We start from the raw sequence: 25114 nt of genomic DNA on the forward strand, positions 1-25114 counted from the left end.
TTGGCAATGAAATGCAAATTTCTTCTATGAAAAAGCCGGTCATTCGGATTTTTGATTTGGTTTCCTTCACAATATCTTATGTCTGGATATGTCAGAAAAGAGTGGGAAGGCTCCTAAATATTTCCTGTTTGTTTTGTTTCTAGAGATGTTATGTATGTAATTTGTCAGTTTTGTCCAAAATGTATTACTACCTACAACCAATTTTTTAAAGATCTGCACCAGTTAAATTCCTCCCCTTTGTTGGGATGTTCAGCTCAGGAAGTCATTACAATATCACATATTAAATTTATAATTTGTTGATTTAATGGAAATATATTTCCTTTCATAGTGTAATTTAATTTAATACAGAAGTGTCACAGTCTAGCCACTTTTTCACCAATTCTACATTGCCCAGTGATAGAAAGAGTAAGCATATTAGCAGTCGTACTAATAAAAGATAATTTTAGTAGAAATAGAGACTGGAAAGATACATACCTGGAGCATCAGCATCTCCTGTATCACCTGCGTGGTTTGTGTACGCGTGTGTGTGGCTGCCCTCCAGGCCTGAAGACCATTGTGGGCGCCCTGATCCAGTCTGTGAAGAAGCTTTCGGATGTGATGATCCTGACCGTCTTCTGCCTGAGCGTCTTTGCCCTCATCGGTCTCCAGCTCTTCATGGGCAACCTGCGCCACAAGTGTGTGATCTGGCCAATCAACATCACCGAGAGCCACCTGGCCAACGGCAGCAAGGGCTTTGACTGGGATGAGTACATCATGAACGACAGTAAGTAGAGGCCAGGCTTCACCAACGGTGAGCTGGCTAGGCCATCTAGGAGTATGAGTCACCCCATATGCTGGGACGACAAAACAATATGTCATTTTGGCAGTGGGTAAACAAAAGGAAGTGGTTTGAAATGAACTGCGCTGAATTGAAAATGCATGAGCAAAGTGAAGTCCGAAATTGGTTTTAATGGATTTACAGAATAAAAAAATTTAGCTGTGACAGAATGTGATTGAAATGACTCATAATGGCTGTTTGTGTTTTTTCTTCAGCCAATTTCTACTTCCTGCCTGGCCAGCTGGATGCTCTTCTCTGTGGGAACAGCTCCGACTCTGGGTGAGTTGCCTTCTCTGCCCTTCTCTGAATGGCTGATCCTACCGAGACCTGCAGTAGCTTCTCTATCTGCCTGAAGTCAGATTACATTACAAGTATATAGTGCTGAGTCATTTTTGGGCCGGGTGCCCCGTTCCCTTTTTCTCTTTCTCTCTCACTCACTCTCTCTCACTCACTCTGTCTCTCACCCTTTCTTTCTCCACCCCTTAGCCGCTGCCCGGAGGGCTACACATGCATGAAAGCTGGGAGGAATCCAAACTATGGCTACACCAGCTTTGACAGCTTCGGCTGGGCCTTCCTGGCTCTCTTCCGACTCATGACGCAGGACTTCTGGGAAAACCTTTACATGCTGGTAATGCTGATGTGCCAACAAGTCCAAGCTTGTTTCACAGGAGGCACATAGAATGCATACAAGTTCTCAAACACTATCAGAGCCCATAAACTTACAGATTTTCCCTAATTTATGTGACCTCAAATTGTAATATGTGCTTTAGATTGTTGATCAGAATAGTGTCTGTCTATGTAAAATTGTTAAAATATAGATATAATATTTCAACATGTCATCATTTTATAAACACTGCAGGTTAAATTCTAAGCCCAGAAGCACACTAAAAGAGTAGCAGATATCCTGTGGGACTTGGGTGCCCCTGCAGAAAAGCCTGATCTGATACAAGCTCAGCTCCTCCACTGATTCCCCATTGTAGTGCGTGTTGTCACGCATGCACACAGTTAATGTGCACTCCACCTCTCAGGCAGAAAATGGTGGATCATCCTAGTTTTTTCATCTAGTTTTTCTTCCCACTTTGACTTGCCTCATCTGAATATTGTAGCCAGGCCACTTCTGTCCTGTCTGCCAGCCCGTTCCACACGAAGCCTGTGGAGACACTCCTGCCTCCACATACACGGAGGCCGAGTGGAAGGAAGGATGTATGAAATATTAACAGCTCAGGATGACAGTATGGCCAATGAGGGAGATGAGACTTGATGGGAGCATTCCAGCTCATGCCTCTATTTTTGGTCCTAACTTTGAAATTCAGCTCCAAACTACAGGCTCTCACTGTTAGCGTGTACTGTACCTTTACAATAACCATTATGCAGCTGTGTTTCGGTCTTTGTGAGAGGTTCAGAAATGAAATGAAATCAGTATGGCAGAGCCGAGATCTTACTGTTCATTGCGAATATTGCCTCTGATGGTATATTTTTACCTACCCGCATGAGATTTGGAGATGTGTGGGACCAAAAGACAATGATTTGGACTCCGACTACAACTACATTTATCAACTACCTCACTACAATGACTACATCAACAACACCAACTACATTTATAATTGATGTGCGAGGGAATTTCTCTTCTCTATCTCAGGAAGCCCACTCTGTTTTGCTCTGGTCCCTGCAGACAATAATTTGCCTTTAAAGGGGGAACCAAAGGAGGCTGATGAGTGAAAACATTTTGATTTAAATTTGGTGTCACTCTGTTTCACTAAGAACCTCTTAAATACCTCTGTGACTAAAACAACATAGGAAACCAGTCTATTAACTATAGATAGATAGAGTAGATTTATCAAAACCCTGTACTAAACTAAAGCTGCATTAAAACGAAGGTAGCCATCATGCACATTAAGAAAACATTTCCTTTCCAGAATGTTCTCATTTGTTCTGCCATGCCTCTGCAGCTCAGTCCCCTTAGGCATCTCCACTGGGGATATCATCCCAATCCATAGATTTTGTTTAGCTGTGTACTGGCTGGTATAGTGTGCGTGGAAAAGTAGGTCAAAATGCAGATCTCATGGCTCTCCCTGATGAACAACACAACCTTGGGCTCACGCTGAAAACCTTAACTGGCACAGGGTATAAAATGACTCCTGCACAGACTAAGAACAGATGGTTGTGCATTAGTTCATCATTGTATGGGACGGTGGTATGATTACCTTGTATCAGTATCTCAAACTGGAACATTTAAATGTGTGAAAGCTGTGGATGTGTTTTGTCTTTGACTCCACTGTCCAGAGGAAGCCACAGTCATTTATGCTGAGTTGATTGATAGAAATGCCCAATCAGCCAATCTGCCCGCTCTCTTTTCCCCACCAGCAGCTGACTCTGTTTATTTCTGATGAGTCACTGTGAGAGATGAGCAGTGAGGTCGACGCTGAGCTTGACTCAGGGGTTGAGGTTATGTATCAGATGTCATGAGTGTGTCTGCTGTTCCCTCCATCCATCCACCCCCACCTCCCCTCCCTCCTCTGCTGACTCCCAACAGACCCTGAGGGCTGCAGGGAAGACCTACATGATCTTCTTTGTACTGGTGATCTTTGTGGGTTCGTTCTATCTGGTGAATCTGATCTTGGCTGTGGTGGCCATGGCCTACGAGGAGCAGAATCAAGCCACCATGGAAGAGGCCCTGCAGAAGGAGGAGGAATTCAAGGCCATGCTGGATCAGCTCAAGAAACAGCAGGAAGATGCTCAGGTCAGCCCCCTGCAGTGTGGAGATTAGTATTATTCTTGAGTCATGTTTTGTCTTGGCTCTTACTTAATTCACGTGTTTGTTTCTTCGCAGGCTGCTGCCATGGCAACCTCTGCGGGCACAGTGTCAGAGGACGCGGTAGAGGACGATGGAGGAGGGCGTCTGTCATGCAGTTCCTCTGAGATGTCAAAGCTCAGCTCCAAGAGCGCCAAAGAGCGGCGTAACCGTAAGAAGAAGTGGCGGCAGAAAGAGCAGGAGAAGGAGAAAGGTGACAGCGAGAAGTTTGTCAAGTCAGAGTCGGACGATGGCAGCAAGAGGAGCCGCTTCCGTTTCCCCGATAATCGCCTGGGTCGAAAGTCTTCCATTATGAACCAGGTAGGGAAAACAGGAAAAGGAACGTGTTGAACCAAACATATATTCCCTCTAACAGTTTTACAGTTTTGTGTGCAGATTAGTTGTGAATGTTTTGAGCACCACACATAAAATTCTACTCACCTCCACTATACTTCAGCATATCAAAGTAAAATTATCTGCATAATGGGAATATATATATATATATATATATATATATATATATATATATATATATATATATATATATATATATATATATATATATATATATATATATTCTTATAATTTGGGTAAACTGACCCTTTAAGCTTTTTGAGCTTTTTGCTCAATGATATTTACTAGTGTCAAACACAAAAAGAGACCAAACAAGACCATTACCATCAGAGCCACAGAATTAGAATAGAGATGCTTTTTATCTCTATGAATAGAATATAAATGTTAGTGAATGCAGGAAAGGTGTTTCTTTTTTTATTATTTTGAATACCAGGTAAGGAGTATTTCAGATTGGGAATGCTGCTACTATATTGTGTGGTGTTGCACGATCTTACGTACAGAGGAGCATTTAGTGGCCAGAGATATAGAAACACACGTCCAGGCTCTGAATTATTCACAGCGATTACATCAATGTTTTAAAAGGAGCAATACTGCAGCTTTGTTTAGGCCTCACTTGAGCACTGCTGGCTCTTATAATGCGCTTTATATTGTAGGATTTGCCAAATAAAATAAGGCACACTGGTCTTATGTAACACTTTGAATTCATTTGCAGTGGGGTTTTTTCTTACTTTACATTTACCATCTGCACAGGCTGAGGGTTGTTGTCAAAAAATGTGATTTCAGTTGTGCTTACATACCCTGTGTGCAGCTTTAATCATATTCGGATCAATACTTGCAGCAGCTCAGACTGATGTTGTCATGACTCATGTTCCCCTCCATGTTGTTTCAACTGCCTGTATCTTTGTCCTGTGTGTGTGTGTGTGACCTTGGCAGTGTAGGATATATCACTGACCTAATTACATATTTCTCTCTTGTTTATTAAGTCACATGATTGCTCCAGCAAAATAAGCCTCCTCAGGGAGAGTCCTGGTTGCATTAAATTTCCCACACCCCACAGATGTTGCCTTTCATCATGACCTCCAGAACTGATGACAAACAGCAGAAAAATGATGGTGCAATCAATTGTAATTCAGAAACACCTCGGGCTACATCAGTCACCCAAATGTCTCCTCACCTCATTCCTCTTCTACTTCCTCCCCTCCAGTCCCTCCTCAGTATACCTGGCTCACCATTCCTGTCCCGCCACAACAGCAAGAGCAGCATCTTCAGTTTCAAGGGCCGAAGCAAGGACGTCGGGTCGGAGAACGAGTTTGCAGATGATGAGCACAGCACGGTGGAGGAGTGCGAGGAGCGTCGGGGCTCCCTGTTCAGCCCATATCGGCGGAACAGCTACAGTGGCTTCCACGGGAAGAGGAACAGCACGGTGGATTGCAACGGCGTGGTGTCGCTCATTGGCCCTGGGCCCGGTGGACGCCTTCTGCCTGAGGTGAAAATAGATAAGGCAGCTACTGACGACAGTGTAAGGAAGTCAATGAGTAGACCTATCTAGGCATGGCCCCCTTTCGTTCGTTCCTTTTCTTTCCTGCTCTCTATCCTCTACTCTGTCATCTTTGCAAGTCCGTATGTATCTCTTGGCTAAGCGCTCGCGCCACCCCTCCCCCAGCCCCTGCAGTGTATGCTGCCCTCCGACAGTAGGCAAAGGATGGAGAAATGAATACACTTTATAGTGAATATACTATAGCCAACCCTGCATTTAATAGGTTAGTGAAACTGGGTCTATCAGTGTCTTCCAGGCAACTTTGTTGTTTGATTTGAACGATGAATGTTGATGTTTTGAATGTTCATATCAACTTATATATTCATACATGCACCATACTCACACAGGCACTCACACAGGCACTAATCTAACAGACTATCTATTATTCTGCTGCATCCCTATTGGCCCATAAGATTTTGGCACATATATCAAAGCCTGATTAATATTTAATGCACAACTTTATGTGTGGGATATCAAGTTCCTGTTTAACACGCTCTAGTAATAAACATAATTTTGTTAACAAGCAGCATATAATGATGAGTTAACATGCTCCAGTGTGTTGATGTGTTCCTCCTCCAGGCATCCAGGTCCTCTGCTAGCCTGTGTGGGTAGATCTACAGTAGGAGGTGGAGGAAACAGAAGGGACCAGCACTATAGAGCCGCAGACATTTTTATCTGCTTCCCTAACACACTGTTAATATCCCAAAGCAGAAACACAAGTAACACACACCATCCTATCAGGCCTCAATAATGTAATTTAAGATAAAAAAGGAGGGCTGCTGTCCTTGTCTGTCTTTACCTTTCTCTGTTTTCCAAACTCTCCCTGGTCAACATTAGTGAATTAGTTGTGTCTCATTCTAGTTAGCATGGTAGATTTAAACCTGAAATTAGAACAAGCATGACATAGACAAGTAGAACAATGGCTATGGTGTCTGTAATTTCCTCTCCTTCTCTTTGACTTGGAGCATGCCCATGCATGATAACTGGATGGATCTGAACTACCTGCCTCCATATAATCTCTTTATAATGCTCTTGAGTTGGTGGTTGCAATATAAATTGTATGGTTTCAAAGTAGGAAGATACAGTAGCATCAATTTGCAAGTAACATTAAAATGGCCAGATTTGGGAGATATTTTGTAAAATAACCTAATGATTATATTGCAATGGCAGCAAAGCCTCCATTATTGCATGACAGGACTGAAATGCATTCATGCAGAAGCAGTTCTCCTTGCACAATATCTCACAATCCATTTATTATTTAATCTGGATGAGCTAATTACATTCAAACACAATTAGGTCAAGTAGCCCTAGACCACTGCTCCCACTTTGGCTGAGACCTGCATGCATTTACAGCATACACACATCTTCCTTGAAACCAGCATTGAGATAGAAAAGAATGACAACTGCCCCCACCCCAAAAATCTGATCATCAACTACTTTTTCCTGCCAATGCTGTTGTGCACTTCCCTCCGCCGACCACCGGTGGTGACGTGGGATGGTGTTCATGTCCTCTCCATGGGTGCTTGATTCTTCCTCTCCTCCTGACAGCCGACTACTGAGGTTGAGGTGAAGAAGAAGCTGTCGGGCTCCCTGATGGTGTCTGTGGACCAGCTCAATACCTCCTTTGGGCGGAAAGAGCGGGCCAACAGTGTCATGAGCGTCATTACCAACACACTAGTGGAGGGTACTGCCACTTTAACCCAGCTATTTAACCTGCTCTCATTATTCTTTAACTAGGGCTGCTCTCATTGGTTGATTAGTTTGACATGAATTTCCTGCTTATCTGCTTTGCATATCCAACAGTACCAGATACATACAGTGCATACAATTTTATCTATTATTTGATACCATTGCATGCGGTATGCACAAGCACGCAAGTATGTTTGGTTTTGATGTATAATCCGCGCTATGTCTTCAGAACTGGAGGAGTCTCAGCGCAAGTGTCCGCCATGCTGGTATAAGTTTGCGAATACATTCCTGATCTGGGAGTGCTCCCCCACGTGGATTAAGATCAAGGAGATTGTGAACCTGATTGTCATGGACCCCTTCGTGGATTTAGCCATCACCATCTGTATCGTCCTGAACACTCTCTTCATGGCCATGGAGCACTACCCCATGACACCCGACTTTGAAGATATGCTGTCTGTAGGCAATCTGGTGAGTGGAGTGAATCTGTTTGCTCTCTTATTTCTATCTGATTCACCAGTTAAGAATCTCCACTTCCTCTTCTTTGCAGTTCACAGAGAGGTGTTATTTTTGGGAGCATAATTGGCAGCCCTTTCATTGCCGATTCAGAGCTCAAAGGAAAAAAAAAAACATTTTTCAACCCCCCTGCTGCTTCCTTGTATCCAAGCTTTTCTCATTTCTGCCCATACGTGCAGACACATTACTCCACTGTCTTTCTCCTCTCTCTTTTTCTTTCTCTCCTCTGGTTAAGTGGAGCTGCTGTTTGCTTCAGTGGGACCTGCCTGCCTCTCTGCTGGTTGGCTGACTGGTGGGAGGCCTGCATTAATATTTCATGGAGCCTGATCGATGAGCTGCTCTAAAATGGTGCCTGAATCGTGGCTTGGATAACTCAACCTGGCCATTTTCACTATTAGCATTTTTAAAGAAACTGAGTAAATCTGAGCTCTGGCACCGTGATCGTTGTTTTACTATTCAGTATCACATTTGTAAACATGTGTTGTGTCTACTTCCCAAAATGAGGCGTATTACAAATGACACAGGTCTAGTTATGGAAACGATGAACCGCTCATTCTACGTGTGTGTTTGTTTGTATACATAAATGTGGTCAGGTATTCATTTTCAGCTGAAGCAGCAGAGAGATGTGTTATTTACTTCTGGTCGGGAAGCGGTAAATACTTTACCACAAAAGGCCAGTGGGTGGAACAGGTGGATATTTCTTGCTCACCTTCATTCAGTATGAGTCATCGTCTTACACACAAATATGCACACACTCACGCACGCACGCACACACACACACACACACACACACACACACACACACACACACACACACACACACACACACACATTAACTAGATGTGGTGCCTCTTTGAATATAATATATTATGTATGTGTATATATATATATATGTGTATATATATATATATATTATATATATTTAATACATGGGTGATACCATGTGTGATGGATTTTTCATTAACACACAGCACAATGCAGATAATAGGTGACCACAACTATCACATATTTCCTCACCCATCATGCTTCACATTGCCATGTTTCCCCCGTGAAACATGGTGTTGAGCCAAGTCCATTTGTTTAAATCTGCTTTCGTTCCTACCTGCCAGGTGTTCACAGGGATCTTTGCAGGGGAGATGCTTTTCAAACTGGTGGCTATGGATCCGTACTACTACTTCCAGGAGGCCTGGAACTGTTTTGACGGTTTCATTGTGACGCTGAGTTTAGTGGAGCTGGCTCTGGCTGATGTCGAGGGCCTGTCTGTCCTGCGGTCATTCAGATTGGTAAATGCTTGTTTTAGCTCCTCTCTAACAAGAAAACAAATAGCGATGTGCCGTTAGCGTCTTAGCATTTGGAATATGCACATTTTGTTGCCCAAAGTGGATTCTATTCACTGTATGCGTTTACAGAGAAGATACATGTATGTTTGAACTGTTTTTACTTCACTGACGTGAAGCGGCAAGTTAAAATGTTATGACTAACTCATATCCTTCCTACTCTTACCACCCACCCCACCTCAGCTGAGAGTGTTTAAACTGGCCAAATCATGGCCTACCCTCAACATGCTGATCAAGATTATTGGTAACTCTGTGGGAGCCTTGGGGAACTTGACTCTGGTGCTGGCCATCATCGTCTTCATCTTTGCCGTGGTGGGCATGCAGCTGTTTGGCAAGAGTTACAAAGACTGTGTGTGTAAAATCGCTGCTGACTGTGAGCTTCCCCGCTGGCACATGAACGACTTCTTCCACTCCTTCCTGATCGTCTTCCGGGTTCTGTGTGGTGAGTGGATCGAGACCATGTGGGACTGCATGGAGGTGGCGGGCCAGGCCATGTGCCTCATCGTCTTCATGATGGTCATGGTCATCGGTAACCTGGTGGTGAGTGTCCAGACTTGGGAGGGTTTTTCAGAGAAACAGCAGACTGCTTTGAAGAATTATAATGTGGTCAGAAATTGAAAAATGAGCACTCTGCATCCGGTCACTGATTACTTATTGTGTGTCCAAAAGGTGTTGAACCTGTTCCTTGCCTTGCTGCTGAGCTCGTTCAGCGCTGACAACTTGGCTGCGACAGATGACGACGGTGAGCCCAACAACCTGCAAATATCTGTCAAGCGCATCAAGATAGGCATTGCGTGGATAAAAGCGAAGGTAAGGATCCTGGTGGCCAGTCTGCTGAAGAAACCGCCGATAGAGGATGAGCAGAAGCCTTTGGACGACATGTATGACAAGAAGCTGAACTGCATTGCTAACCACGCCGGGGTGGACATCAATCGAGATCTGGACTATGCCAAGAATGGTAACGGCACCACCAGCGGTATTGGCAGCAGCGTGGGCAAGTATATGATCGATGAGGACCACATGTCATTCATCCACAACCCGAACCTGACCGTCTGCGTGCCTATAGCTGTGGGAGAGTCTGACTTTGAGAACCTCAACACGGAGGACTTCAGCAGCGAGTCGGAGAATGAGAACAGCAAAGAGGTCAGTGAGAGGAGTGTTTCTATATTATCTTTTTCCTCATAGTTTATCACATAAATTGAGGCAGGAAATGACCGGAATCTGCAGCATACATTGAAAAAAAATCCTTAAAAAATAATGGCTTTTAGTTTTAGAATATCGGCATGTAAGTACTGCGAGGGTCCATGTGTTGTTGCTATTTTGTTGTTTATAATCCAGCTACTCCATGTAATTTCCTCTCTAAGGACAGAAAAGCATGGGTGTGGCTGATTACTCTGCACTGTTCAGACACTAATATAACTCCATTACTCAATAGAGTGGATTATAGTGGCTGGAGAAGGCAGGCAATGTGGATGAAATGGATTTCTGCTGATGCACGTCTTGTGATGAAATACATTTCGAAGACTTTCAGAGCAGATGATCTGCCATCTGATATTCCATTTCAGTGTTCATGTGGATGATATGTGATGCTCAGGGCTGTAATGGTGTCGACCTCAAAAAAATCTTTGTGATCACTTTGTATTGATGGTTTTCTCTTCCTTTTAAAAAATGAACCAACACAGTTTAGCAATAACAGGAACTTTACAGTTCCTGGGAGGTACCAGAGGGCTTCATGAGTTCAGCTTTCCTCATAATTCCTTAGCTATGCAATGAAAACTGAAATGTTTCCGAATCACTAATAAATATTTTCCTGTTTGTCTTTGTGTGTCTGCATCTGTGTTTATGTTCATACATTCTTGCGTGTGTGTGTGTGTGGGCTCATACGTCTGCGTGTCTGCAGCTGGATGACACCAGTTCATCAGAGGGCAGCACCATCGACATCAAGCCAGATGTGGAGGAGGTGGTGGTGGTGGAGACGGTGGAGGAGTACATGGAACCGGAGGCCTGTTGGACAGATGGTGAGACCACTGCTCCCACTGCACCCATTACCTCCAGGTTATAGCACAGTGACTCCCCTGGGCTTAGTGGAAATGATAAGTGCAGCGGGGTGAAGGACAGTTTCATTATGAAGGATCACTCACCCATGGAGACTCTTATCTATTTTTCAATCTGTCTGTCTCTGTCTGTCTGTGTCTGTGTCTGTCTGTCTGTCTGTCTATTATGCTTACACAAATAAACTAATACATAACTACTTATAACTTAACCGATAACTATCCATGTATAAACCATTTTTTAAATTTAGTACCTGAAGTCATGAATATTGGTAACTCAACACTAAAAGGGAAGATTGTTTTCTGTGCTAGACAAACCTTTAGATTTTTATGTATTCGTGTTCGTATACAGTTTGGAGGCACAGTATGATCAGCGAAATTAGCCAAGCTCAGTTCAATTTTAGTTTGCAAATGGGATCTAGTAGCAGATTGTCTCAAAAGTAGGAAAATTCAGCTTTAAACTTCTCCAGAGCTCGGTGATCGGTCAGTCTGAAAATGAATAGGCGTATTGTATGCAGTAGAAAATGTAGTTCCAAACTGTAAAGTAATTTTTAGTGTTTTGTAGGTGAAGTCCTCGTCAAAAAAACATTTGTAAAGAAATAAAATGGAGCTATCTTCTCTTATCTAACTCGATCAAACCTTGTCTTCTCTGCTGTGTGTCGTCAGCTTGTGTGGCCAAGTATAAATGCTGTGACGTTGACATCACTTTCGGCTGGGGGAAGAGCTGGTGGTTCCTGAGAAAAACCTGCTACTTGATTGTGGAGCACAACTGGTTTGAGACCCTCATCATCTTCATGATCCTCCTCAGCAGCGGCGCCCTGGTAAGGAGCGCTGCATCACAGGCGTCCTCTGCAAACACAGAAACATGCTGTACAACCAAATCAAACACACATTATACTGAGTGGGGAAGACCAGTGAGGAGGTAAAACAAGTCGATCAGTGATGCAGGCAGTTTGGTTGCTCCGTCTCAGAGCTGCTGGATTGGGGGAGGGGTCAGGGGTGCCTGTGATTAATGGACTGTAGCATTTATCAAGCAGGGGATCTATTTCGGGGGATGGAGCGGAGCCTTGTTCTGCAGCATGTCAAGTGCTACTAAAATAAGAGCAAAGACTGCTGCAAATCTACATTAGCCGTGGAGTTATTTGAAACATTTCACGCATATATAGTAAATCACTGTTAGTGATCAGTAATGAGTGAGCTGTAGTGCTGTATACAATTTCATTAATGGAATCATAAATCATGAAGCATAATATTACCCTCCCCGCCATTGGCCGTGGCTGACGAATGCTTCCTGTGTCTCCGCAGGCCTTTGAGGATGTGTACATCGAGCAGAGGAAAACCGTTCGGATAATTTTGGAGTATGCCGACAGGGTTTTCACCTACATCTTCATCCTGGAGATGTTGCTGAAATGGGTCGCCTATGGTTTTGTCAAGTATTTCACCAACGCCTGGTGTTGGCTGGACTTCTTCATTGTGGATGTAAGTTCAGATCTTGTTTCCTCTTTTGGGTCGTAGACTAGAGCAAAAGAGCAGTTACTTGGTCCTCAACCACACCTTGATCCAACAGCAACACACTGGTACTAAGATGTATACAGTCTATTAAACAGCAGAGCCAAAGCTAATTTCTGCTGTTTTGACCATAACTGTAAAGTAATAATTTGTTTATTAGATTATGAACCACATCAAATGCACTACTAGAAACAGGACATGATATTTTTATCACTCTATTCAAATGTTGCCCCTTTTGTTGTCTGTTGGGTGTGGTTAGGTGTGAAAGGTCATGTTATTAATTGAATATCTGCTTAATGGCGTGTATAAGGTGAGAGGGCATTTTGTTCAGAACAAAGAAGCCTCTTTATTTCATTTGCTTGCATTATGAGGACAGTGTTTTACAAGGCTGTGCTGCAGTCTGTCCATTTCAGAGGCACACATGCCAGAATCACCTTTTACAGCTCCATCGAGCAACAATTCTTATTTTTTACTTGGTTTATCACTCCGAGCTGCTTGAATATGAACGACAATTATCTGCTTGTGAATTAAAACACTTTTTCCGGTGACCCACAAGCCAGTGACTGTTTCATCTGTTTCCCTACGAGGTGCAGATGTCCGCCAGTTGTAATGTTTTGTGACTGAATTTGAAGAAATTATTCAAATTTGAACACACAGCTATTTAAACAGAATTAAAATCAGTCAATCAATGACCAAGCTCATTGATTACAACCATATTCAAGTCATGCTCTGAGCAATGGGATGTGTCAAAGATGTGTCTCTGTAAAGCTGTCTTTGCCTGTGTCTCTGACCTGTAAGATGTTTGATATGTGCCTTTGTCCTCTCTCTCTGTGTACTTCTCTGCTCCTTGTGTCAGTCAAGACTGAAAGGCCAGAACAGGGAAAATTCTTCAATCTATTCTTTGTTAGTTACACATATTATTATGATCTAATCTTATTATTCTCTGTTTTTTTAAGATGACATAACCTTAGATGATGAGGTTGATGGGATGTCTGTGAGGGATTTCAATAAGAGATTCCAAAGTGGGGAAGATAATTGTAATGGCTACAGGCTTAAGCATTTGAATTTTGCATAAATGGTTAATCAGGTAGTAATCTGCACTGAGCGGCAGGATTGGATAGAATAAGAATTTCCCTGACTTCTGACTTTCTCCTTGAACTAACCACCTCTCCACAGTGCCCAACACCTCAGCCAATACCCGTGAATGGACTCCTACCAATGGCCAGAAGTTGCCATGTTGATTCATTATAAGTTCCCATGCAGCAAAAACACATTCATAACATACCATAGATAATATACACTTACTTCTTTTAAAAACTTGTAGTCAACATTCATGAGTTTGTATGGTTTAAAATGACACATAAACATAATAAGACTTCCTAAAGATTCAGCATACAGCTATTTACACATGCACACATAGAGCTTGTAGCAATTGTAATCATGCCACACTGTACTGATTCTGGTTATTGCCATTGTAGACTCCCTTCCTGTAGGTGTGTTGTCAAGCCCAACACTTGGGACAGTGCAGGGCGCCACGTTTCCCAAGATGAACATGTTACAAAGAGTGACATCCCTCCTCCCCTCTTTCCCCGTCCTCCTTTCATTCCCTCTTGAAAGTGTAACCTCAGGAATGTGGTGGTATTGTGCTGCGATGTAATGATGGTGGGTGACAGGCGGCCGGCGGTAAGTTTGGTCTTCACTAGCGCTCCCCCTCAAAAAAAAAAAAAGACTTGTGCTTGATGAGTCTGGGTTGTGTTGTAGCCTGACTGTGCCTCTGCTGTCCTGTGTTGTGGGGTGAAACCATTGCCATGGACTCAGAAAGGGGGGGCACCATCATTAGACCGGCCTCTATGTTTCTCTGAGTGTGGATGTGCTCGACTCTTTGTGTGAGTGTGTTCTTCCTCATTTCCCTTGTGTTACCGCATCTTTCTGTTACCCATCTGATTTGTGTCTTCCCAGTTTTCATTATAAGGCTGGTTTTGTATTTTATTATGCATTTGCTAAAAATGTCAAGGGGCAAGAAATGTAATGTTGGAGAGCTAAGTGTTAGAATCAGTTAAGAAATAAACTTTGCAGCATCGACACTGGAGAACCCAACCAAATATTTACAAAATACTGTAGCAAATTTTCAATATTACATAGGTAGGAATAAGAGCCCATATGTATTTTATATTAGCCGTATATTAACCTATGATAGGTTATTCTAGTTAAGCAGTGATACTGAAGTGTGTGACTGTGAGGATGGTAGGTGTCATACTCCATTCATCTTTCTTTTTCACTCAGATTATTATCATTGTTTTGTTGTGTTTTTCCCTTTACTTTTAGTTTGTTTTATTTCTGTTTGGTTTGTGCTGTCGTCATCATGGGATCACAGCCCCAGATGTCATTGGCCTTGCCTTGCAGAGCTCTGTGAGAAGGACGTTGAGGCGCTGAGGTCACTACCACACAGCTGGCCCAGCAGGGGGCCACAGGCCAGGCACCCTAAAGGGGCACTCCAAGGGGTCAGGCTGAAGGTGACAATTACCCCAAACACTGTAGTGTAGATCAAGGCAAAATCTTTATTTTACTGTCTCACCATCAGAACAGCTGCTCTCATATTCGAGAGGCGGGGTTGTTGATTTAAATAGGGGCATTGTGCCAAAGCGTTAAATATAGAATCTCAATAAAGGTCCCGTCCAGGACATCCTGGGCCTGGTGTTTGAACATAGTCCAGCATTCACACATACAGTAAGAAGTCTGAATCCATGCTCTCCATCTTCTCTTCTCTTCTTTCCATAGTTTTGATGCATTCCACCCTTAAATGGTTTAAAAGTTGCTCCCCTGTAATCTAAGTTAATAATGGCATCAGTTAAAATGAAGATTTTGCCTGTTACAAACCTCCCTCCGTGATTTTGGTAAGCTTTGGATGTTGTGTACTTTTTGCGGTGAGTTTGACCGGTTGGTGTCGATGGCTGGTTGGAGGTGCTTTCACATATGTTCACTGTTGATATTTTTCCTTATTTGTAAGGAACTGGTACTCCTCCTGCCTCAGTCCATCCAGCATCCAGACCGAGAAAACTGCAAGTAGGCAAGAAAGACTTCCTGAGGATGCAATTGCTGTGATCATGTACCAATTTTTGAACAATCTAATCTCCCTAAGAGTGTTATTCCAAAACAGCTGCCCATTCCTGCATTTTGAATCTGGAATAATCTGCATCCAGCCAAAGAATCCTTCTTTACAAAGCTTCCACGTGCGGCAGGCAGCCTGTAATGGCTGTCTTGGCACACTTGAGGTGGCTTCATCAAGGCTAATTTATTTCTGCACTTCTCACCACCCCTTCAGGAACAGTAGGGCAGCTTATTGGCCACACTCCCCATCATCCTTTTTTTTGTAATGTGTTCAGCTATATGTCCCAGTGCTACAGGAGACAGACACCAAAGCACAACTCAGGCCACTTTTTCTAAATTTACGTTGATTCATCACGATGTTTAGAAATCAATACATTTGTAATGCTGCTGTGAATGGCTGTATAAACATTTTTATGGAATAATGACATAACTCAAGGATTTACCGAGTGTTTTCAACACACACTCTGAAGCATTATTTGGCTGCAGCAATGCCTTGGTGGCTGCTGTCGGACGTGAGAGGGGCTGCACCAGTTTCTTTGAGGTTGTGTGCTGTTATTGTTAACCGTTATTGTTAACTGTGTGTAACTCGACTGTACTCTGTGTATTTTTGTCCTTTCAGTGCCATCCAGTGCTAATAACTATATCTGGTCTGCCCTTAACTTCCATCCCTGTTTCTTGTGCGTGGTTCATGTGACCGTGGCTCTCCTATTTGATCCTTTTCTAAATGCTGTGTGACAATTTGATTTGATGTCTAAGAAAGAAAATGGCAAAATGACACACTTGTACATGTTTACTTGTATTCTTTCTCTTAGGTTCCGTTAGTTTGTCTGTCTTAAATTATATGGGATTTTATGCCTCAGCCCAAGAGCGACATGGAGAGACAATGTTAGAGGGGCAAGGGTAAGGCTCTCAAGTCTGTTGGGTTTTTATCAGCTTCTACAGGGTAACCTCTCTCCTTCCCTCCCTCCCCAACTCCTCTTCCTCTGCTCTGGCCAATCCCTTTGCTTGTATCTTTACTAAATCATGTAGCACTCTTTTCTGCCTAATTTACCCTCTATATGAGTCTTATGTCTCTATCTCCTCTCTTTCTCTCTCAACCACAAATTTCTTTGCAGGTACAAAGGACTTTTCACATCTTGTCAACTGCCCCAAAATAACAGACAAACAATCCCTATGGCCTACTGCTACTAAAAATACTACGCACATAAAACCTATACTAAACATTGACCTTCTCTCTCAATGTATATACATGTATAAATGCAATATTATACATGTATATACATGCATAGATTTATGTGTGTATATCAAGCAACTCTCCGCCTATGCCAGGGCCGTCTCTCTTCCCTAGTGAATATTCTCACTTCTAACAGTTTGGAACCTCTTTTGCTTCTCTGTTTTTGTGTAGGTGTCTATAGTCAGCCTTGTAGCTAATGCGCTGGGCTACTCCGATCTAGGGCCCATTAAATCACTCAGGACACTAAGGGCCTTGAGACCCCTCAGAGCCTTGTCACGTTTTGAAGGGATGAGGGTAAGATCCAAAGCTAAGCAGCTGATCCTTCCGCATGCCCATTCAACAGTTTAAAGCATGCTAGAACTGATCTAAAAACAAACTAAGAGGACAAAAAAACTCCAAAATATTGGGGGATTGTTTTTAAAACCGGGAAATGAAAGCCAAGAAGTCACCTTTCCATGCGCAATCCTGTACCATGCCTTTGTTAGAGCGAAAAAACAAGTCATGATGCAGCTGGGAGACTGAGTAAAGTAACAGTAAAGTTGTATTGCCAGCAGAACAACATGCATTTCAATTGAATTTCTTCAACAAACAAACAAAAAAAGTACTTACAAATCAATTTGTTTTATCATAAAAATTACCCAAAGAGCAACAGAAATATTTTTTCACAAAGCTGCCTCATCACATAAGTGACAAACTAGAGATTTTGATTACTCCATCTTACTTTGTTTCTTCTTGATTGGCCAAAGTGAATGTGAAATTGGTCAGAGCTAACCAAACTTACATGCCATCTCATAGAGCATTCAAATCAATGACTAGCTCTTCATTTGGCCTGATTCTCAACCACTGCTTTTAATTGAGAACCCCCCCCCCCCCCTTCACATGCCCTCCCCTGCTCCCATAACCCTCCCCCCCCCCCCCCCTCCCCCTCCACTGTCCCCTCCCCAGCTCACACCATCCCTCAATGCATCTGGCATCGAGAACAACCAGCAGGAACCAGGGAGCTGCAGGACACCAAAACCTCTGCCCAACCAGTCACACCAAAACTCAGCATGCAGGGCGGCTGCTAAACAACCACTCAGAGGAATCTGTCCCATTTGTAATACAAGATTTAGTCAATCACTTGCTGTGACAGTAACTGGTTGCTTCAGCCGCCTCTTCCTAAAATACACAGATCTGATTGGTTGTTTCTGTGACTGGTGGTAGCGATAGGTTGCACCTGGTTGTTGTCACCCGTAGTCCCTCCTGTCTTTTTCTCCTTCTTTCTCTCTTAATTCTCTTGATCTCATTCTCTTTTACTACTCACTACTCTTGGACTGGTTGCCTTGTCTTCTAGTTTGAGCTTCTCCTCTTCACCTCAGCCCCTCCTCACCCCCTCCTCAGCCCCACATGCGCAGCACTGTGCAGCACCCACCCCTCCCTCCCCCCTCCTCCTCTTTGCCACTACTCACTCCACCTCGACCCGGTTCGGCTGGGCCGGACCGCTGGAGGGTCACCACTCTCTCTCCTGCTTGTCCAGGATCTTTCTGCATCAGGGACTGAGACAGAAACCACACACTCACTGTGTTGTGGCTTTGGGAGGAAAATATTTGTTAAGCTTCTGCCAGTGTCAGCACTTTTGCTCGTAGCGTCTGACCAGCTGATCTGCTAGCAGTCCATTTTGGTGGCAGGTTATTGCTAAAAACATTTCTAAACATTGCAAATAGTAAATCATTTTTAGTGCCATCCTTTGGGAATGCAGGCAGAAGCTTAGCAAATATGCTAGGCTGCCATTTCACACAAGGCATTACTGCTGTCATGTCATGGCACCATATACTGTAGCGCATACAGCAGGCCCTGGCTTCCTGTTGCCTTCCACTCCCACAGGAAGTGAAACTGGGAGGCAACAATGGGCCCAGTTAAACTCTGACTTTGAGTTCTGGGTCTGGGTGGGTGGTGGCCCATAGCTTGACTAGCACTTACAGCGTTCGGACAACACTCTCAACCCTAGACAGACAATGTGTCGCCCCATTTAGTAAGTCCCAAAAATGACAGACCAGCAGGAGAAGAAGGCCTGTGCAATAGTCTAGTGGTCAGATTGATTGTAAATTGGTTGTGAAGTCTCATTCATGCCAGATATCCAGCGACTAAAATGCGATGCCATTGCACATGAGCAGACATCAATGCTTTTAGGCCCTGGATAGTCTTCATGAATGTTGTCCTGAATGTTTCACGGAAATTTTATAGGTTTAATTGTTAATTTTGGGATGGGAAATAGACCTGTCAATAAGATTATGTCATTTTTGGGGTTGGAAATCATGGCACATTTGCTTTAATGTGTAGCATAGTGTAATAATACCCATACCAATGCCCCTATGAATGACCTCATTCACTGGGTGTATGTGGTAAAAGAGATGAGGGTGGCCCAGTAATGCAAAGGGAAACAGAGGAATTTGATCCTGCTGTATCAGTTTTCTACTATAATGTTTGTATTCATCAATTGAGTTACCATTTTGTTTCAACTGAAAAGAGAAAATTTGAGGTCAAAGCAATAAATAAATGAATAGGGAAGCACCTGAATGGAGAGATGACACCATATGAAAGAGATTCTGGAGTTGTTAGAATGATGAGAAGTTTTATATCCCTGCTGGTTGACTGTAACAGCACGATGCATCGCAAAGGCCAACGCAAACCAACAGCGCCGATCGAAAAGTGTAGCTTCAATTGGACGCATTGCACTGCTTAACATGCAATGATTATGGGCTGCTCTGACTATGTACTTTGCTCTCTCTTTCTCTTAATGCTGCTTTGTAATCTCGGTCCTACTTTTTTGAGCAATGCATTGTACAGGAATGACAACCTCTCTAGCCATTTTTTATCCCCGTTTCAGTAAATCCCCTTTTTCCACCGTGACTCCTGACGAACCTGCTGAAGTTTAAGTTACACCAAAGATTTTGAAATGACATGATTTTGGTAGTTTTATCTCTGCCAGCTACTCAAAGTATTAGTCATTCATGGGGCCTTTGGATGTAACCTCTGAACCCCAATCACCATAATCACCTGTCTTCACTACGAGCAGGTCAACACATATTCCAGACCAATGCCGTTTCAGCTTAGAAGCACTGGTCTCTCAGCTCAGCCATACTGTGCTGCAGATAGTCGTCAGACACCCATACAAACCATGTAAATATCAGAATGGCTCGTCAGACGCACAAACAAGCAAAGTTTCTACCATTAGCTCTTTAGCCGCTATCTCTCTATCCACACATTCCTCTATTTATTTATTTATTGATTTGAGCGGTTCTTGAGATTGCACAATGCCATATAACACGCATGTACTATAACTGCCGATGCACATTATGCATTTTTGAAAGCCATTTTCCCTCTTTCTGAGAATGCTTTCCACACAGCATGGCCTAATTCTTTTTTTAAACACTGAATTCTTGAAAGCGGTTCAATTGTATCTCAGATTGAGCAAGGAGTCATTCTCTCAGCGAGTGCAATGGCAACACCGTGGGGGAGACTTTAAACTATGATTTGTTTGTTTTTAAGGCTATAATTTTACTTGAGAAAATATCGCCCTCCAGCCATTTTCTTTTAGCATTTCAAATTTGACACAGCATTTTAACAGCGTGCCCTCTGTGCACCACATGCGACATTCAGGATTCTACTTTCAACTAGAGTCAGCCTGTGAAGGTCGTGTACACGCTGAGAGAATCCTGCTCTAGAGCTCCTCCCTGTCTGTCTGTAATGAGGAGGGAATATGGCTCCACAAAACGAGTCTGCCAAAGACATGCATGCCCAGCTGTCTGCCTGAGAGCTGCTGGTCGGCCTGCCTAATACTGGTAGTGAGCGGTTCACTATGTGCTGAGCTTATTACTGGCTATGATAAATCTACGGGAAATCAGATTGGATTGCTAGACAGGCTTAGATTTTGGCGGGGTGGGAATTATACTTTAATAGATTTTTTTTACTGCTACAGTGTTGTATTGTTTGACTTAGTTATGGACAAGGGTCAGTAAGTTTAGGAATATTGACTGTCTAAGGTTGGGGTGGTTAAGAGTGGACACTTCATAGTGGTATGGCAAACACTTTCCTTTTAATACTTAATATAGACACTGCAACCTTTATAAAGTAAACACGTAGAAACACATGCACACCTTTTAGTCCAATTTTGGACAATATGAAATGCTCCACTTACTACTTCATGTTTATATCATTATTTTTTGGATTCATACTTATTTGTAAATATATGTAAATGTTAATAACAGGAGCATTTAACAGTTTTGTGAGTCTCTAAGTAAAAAAATAACACTGGGTGAGTCTGTGTGTGAGTTTAATGTATGTATGTGTGTGTGCGTGTAACTTAATGGAAATAAATGTACAGAAATGTACTATGCATGAACTCACAACGTCTCTTTTTCCTCACATGATTTATAGTCATATTTAGCCATATTAGGCATATTTTAATAACACTTTATTACTTTAGTACCACATGCTCAATATCAACAGTCACATCCCAAATGTACCCAATACACCCAAATTATTATGTTTTAGATAAAAAGTTTATAAATTGGACATTTTATATTATAAACATGTGATTCCTACAGATTTTTTATATCAGTATTTGCCTTGGGACATGTGTGTGTGTGTGTGTTTGTGTGTGTATGACTATCCCTTAAGGAGTTCTAGCTGCATGCTTCAACAGATCAAAGAGCATCTCAGAGTCACATCAGTGCTGCTCTAATTAAAACTGATACAGCTCTCCCTCCATTTATTCCCCACTCTCCAGTATGTTCATCACAGTGGTGTGCAGTGTTGATTTTTGGCTACATTAAAGAATAGGATCGATCCGCTGCTTTTAATGCAGCCAATAACAAAGGAAGTGAATAGCTTGGTACTTAGTGTAACGCCATAACAGTATGTAGTGTCTCGTCTGAGGGGTTGAATGAGCTTTGTTTGTTTCCTGGTTCTCACTCTGTCATATCCTGTCTTCCCTGGTCTGGTCTAGGTGGTAGTCAACGCCTTGGTGGGTGCCATCCCTTCCATTATGAATGTGTTGCTGGTTTGCCTCATCTTTTGGCTGATTTTCAGTATCATGGGGGTCAACTTGTTTGCGGGCAAGTACTACTACTGTTTCAATGAGACATCAGAGGAATACTTTCCCGTTGAAGTAGTCAACAACAAGACCCAGTGCGAGGCCCTCATGAAACAAAACTTTACGGAGGTCAGGTGGAAGAACGTCAAGATCAACTTTGACAATGTGGGCGCTGGCTATCTGGCTCTGCTGCAAGTGGTGAGATTGTCACTCCTTCCATTTCGTGTTTCATGCTAACTTTGTTTCTTTTCTCATTTTCCTATCCACTCTTCTGTTTTGTTTTTTTTTTCCGTTTCTGTGCATCTCCAGAGGGTCTGCTGTTGCTTCAAACTCCATTTTTGTTTGCAGTACTCTGAGGCTATTGTTCATATTCATTGTGTATACTTGGTGTTTCTCCACCGCCCTTTTCTTCATCTGCTTGTTTCTTTCCATGCTCAAGCTGTACCACAGGACATGCATCAGTTTCGGTTTGAGTTTGAGTTTATTTGATTTCAATTTAGAATGTTCTTGGGGTTTTATTTTTAACCAAAATGTAATCATGTCTCTCTTTTGAAAGGCCACATTCAAAGGCTGGATGGACATTATGTATGCGGCTGTGGATTCCAGAGAGGTATATTCATTGTGTCTTCAATAAATATTGTAATCGTTTGTCTTTCTGTTTGCCAGACTGCAGAAATATAAAAAAAGTTTGACATTTTGGGAAATACAATTCACCTTCTTTGCTGGGAGTTAGATGCAGGCAGCCAGCTGACTTAGCATAAAGATTTGACATTGTGTCTCACTCCAAGGTGGAAGACCAGCCTGAATATGAAGTCAACATCTACATGTACATCTACTTTGTCGTTTTCATCATATTTGGCTCCTTCTTCACCCTCAACCTCTTCATTGGTGTGATCATTGACAACTTCAACCAGCAGAAGAAAAAGATAAGACCCGTTCTGTCTCCTTATCCCCTGTTTTACTTACGTTTTGAAGGGCCAGGACATGATTATAACCAAACCTTTGTTTATCCCTTTACTTTGGAGGTCAGGATATCTTCATGACAGAGGAACAGAAAAAATATTATAATGCCATGAAAAAACTGGGGTCCAAAAAGCCACAAAAACCTATTCCTCGACCACAGGTATATATTTTCTCAGGGTTTCTCCTTCTGACCAAGAGTTCAGATTATTCAACATGTGAAGCTTTTGGTTGAAGTAAATCTCAACCTCATCCATCTTTGTGTCCTTCCTTCTTGTAGAACAAGATCCAGGGGATGGTGTTTGACTTTGTGACGCAGCAAGTCTTTGACATCTCCATCATGATACTCATCTGCCTCAACATGGTGACCATGATGGTGGAAACAGATGATCAGTCGGATGAAACGGAGAATGTGCTCTACTGGGTCAACTTCATCTTCATTGTAGTCTTCACCACGGAGTTCTTGCTGAAGCTCTTTGCCCTTCGCCACTATTACTTCACCAATGGCTGGAATATCTTTGACGTGGTGGTGGTCATCCTGTCTATTGTCGGTGAGTTAGGGAGTTGAATGACATGGCGAGGTTTGGGAAAGACTTGAGAATGTCTGTTGTATTCTGATTGTATTGTCTTCCTTCCTTCTTTCCTTTTCCGATTCTCTCAGGCATGTTCCTGGCTGACCTCATTGAAAAATACTTTGTATCACCAACCCTGTTCAGGGTGATCAGGTTGGCTCGTATTGGCCGTATCCTGCGTCTGATCAAAGGAGCTAAGGGTATCCGGACTTTACTCTTTGCTCTGATGATGTCACTGCCAGCCCTGTTCAACATTGGTCTACTGCTCTTCCTGGTCATGTTTATCTTCTCGATCTTCGGCATGTCTAACTTTGGCTACGTAAAACACGGAGCGGGCATTGATGACCTGTACAACTTTGAGACCTTTGGCAACAGCATGATCATCCTGTTCATGATCACCACGTCGGCTGGATGGGATGGCTTGCTGCTGCCGATCCTCAACTACCCACCAGACTGCAATCCCAATTTGGAAAACCCTGGTACATCCGTGAAGGGCGACTGCGGTAACCCCTCTGTGGGAATCTTCTTTTTTGTAATGTATATCATCATTTCTTTCCTGATTGTTGTCAACATGTACATTGCCATCATCCTGGAGAACTTCAGTGTGGCCACAGAGGAAAGTGCTGATCCACTCAGTGAGGACGACTTTGAGACCTTTTACGAGATCTGGGAGAAATTTGACCCCACTGCCTCTCAGTTCATTACGTTTGCCAAGCTCTCTGACTTTGCTGATGCATTGGAGCACCCACTTCGTGTGCCAAAGCCCAACACAATAGAACTAATTGCCATGGACATGCCCATGGTGAGTGGCGATCGCATTCACTGCCTGGACATCCTGTTTGCCTTCACAAAGCGAGTGCTGGGTGACAGTGGTGAGTTGGACATGCTGAGGCAACAGATGGAGGAGCGTTTTGTTGCAGCCAACCCCTCCAAGGTGTCGTATGAACCCATCACCACCACTCTTCGCCGCAAACAGGAGGATGTCTCTTCCAGAATTATCCAGAATGCCTACCGTGCCCACCTCATCAGGCGCGGCATCATCTTCAAGCGCCACACTTTTACTAACAATAAGCTTGAAAACGGTGGGACCAACCAAGAGAAGAAGGAGAGCACACCATCCACAGCCTCTCTCCCCTCTTATGATAGCGTGACCAAACCTGATAAGGAGAAGCAGGATGAAAACAAGGAGGAATGGGCCAGGAAAGAGAAGGACAAAAACCAAAAAGACGAATGGGAATCTAAGTGTTAGGGTTCAGTGACTCTTGAAATCCAATAAAATACAATGAGATGAGACTCTGAGCCCAAACCCAACAAATGTAGAAAAAGTGATCATTTGCAAGTAAGAAAAAAAACAACAAAAACATACAAAAAAATGTTTACAGACTCAAATACTACTGAGGCAATGTGGTTTCTTATGTCGTCAAAGACAGCTGAACCAAACACAATCAGTTTACCACGGAACTTTGCTGCATAGTGACCAAGGTCATAGAAATGAGGAACAAATACAAAATGAAAAACAGTGGCTCACAGTGTGCCGACCAGTGGCACACTTTTCTTTGGGGACCAAC

General features: G+C 43.0%; 1 protein-coding gene across 1 annotated transcript in view; it reads left to right on the top strand.

The window, feature by feature from the left end:
* Positions 1 to 24795, top strand: part of scn8aa (sodium channel, voltage gated, type VIII, alpha subunit a) — a 37404-nt gene extending 12609 nt beyond the window's left edge. The window contains exons 6-26 of the mRNA XM_070839219.1: positions 542 to 763; positions 1033 to 1096; positions 1304 to 1445; positions 3351 to 3557; positions 3648 to 3929; positions 5167 to 5448; positions 7048 to 7183; positions 7418 to 7656; positions 8811 to 8984; positions 9222 to 9578; positions 9708 to 10181; positions 10939 to 11056; positions 11756 to 11910; positions 12395 to 12568; positions 17112 to 17234; positions 21928 to 22212; positions 22571 to 22624; positions 22803 to 22940; positions 23033 to 23137; positions 23255 to 23525; positions 23636 to 24795. Of these exons, the coding sequence (XP_070695320.1) occupies positions 542 to 763; positions 1033 to 1096; positions 1304 to 1445; positions 3351 to 3557; positions 3648 to 3929; positions 5167 to 5448; positions 7048 to 7183; positions 7418 to 7656; positions 8811 to 8984; positions 9222 to 9578; positions 9708 to 10181; positions 10939 to 11056; positions 11756 to 11910; positions 12395 to 12568; positions 17112 to 17234; positions 21928 to 22212; positions 22571 to 22624; positions 22803 to 22940; positions 23033 to 23137; positions 23255 to 23525; positions 23636 to 24795 (5162 nt within the window). The remainder of the gene's footprint in view (positions 1 to 541; positions 764 to 1032; positions 1097 to 1303; positions 1446 to 3350; positions 3558 to 3647; positions 3930 to 5166; positions 5449 to 7047; positions 7184 to 7417; positions 7657 to 8810; positions 8985 to 9221; positions 9579 to 9707; positions 10182 to 10938; positions 11057 to 11755; positions 11911 to 12394; positions 12569 to 17111; positions 17235 to 21927; positions 22213 to 22570; positions 22625 to 22802; positions 22941 to 23032; positions 23138 to 23254; positions 23526 to 23635) is intronic.
* The last annotated feature ends 319 nt before the right edge of the window (positions 24796 to 25114 follow it).

Source organism: Pempheris klunzingeri, chromosome 11 (assembly GCF_042242105.1).
Source record: "Pempheris klunzingeri isolate RE-2024b chromosome 11, fPemKlu1.hap1, whole genome shotgun sequence".
Taxonomy (NCBI): domain Eukaryota; kingdom Metazoa; phylum Chordata; class Actinopteri; order Acropomatiformes; family Pempheridae; genus Pempheris; species Pempheris klunzingeri.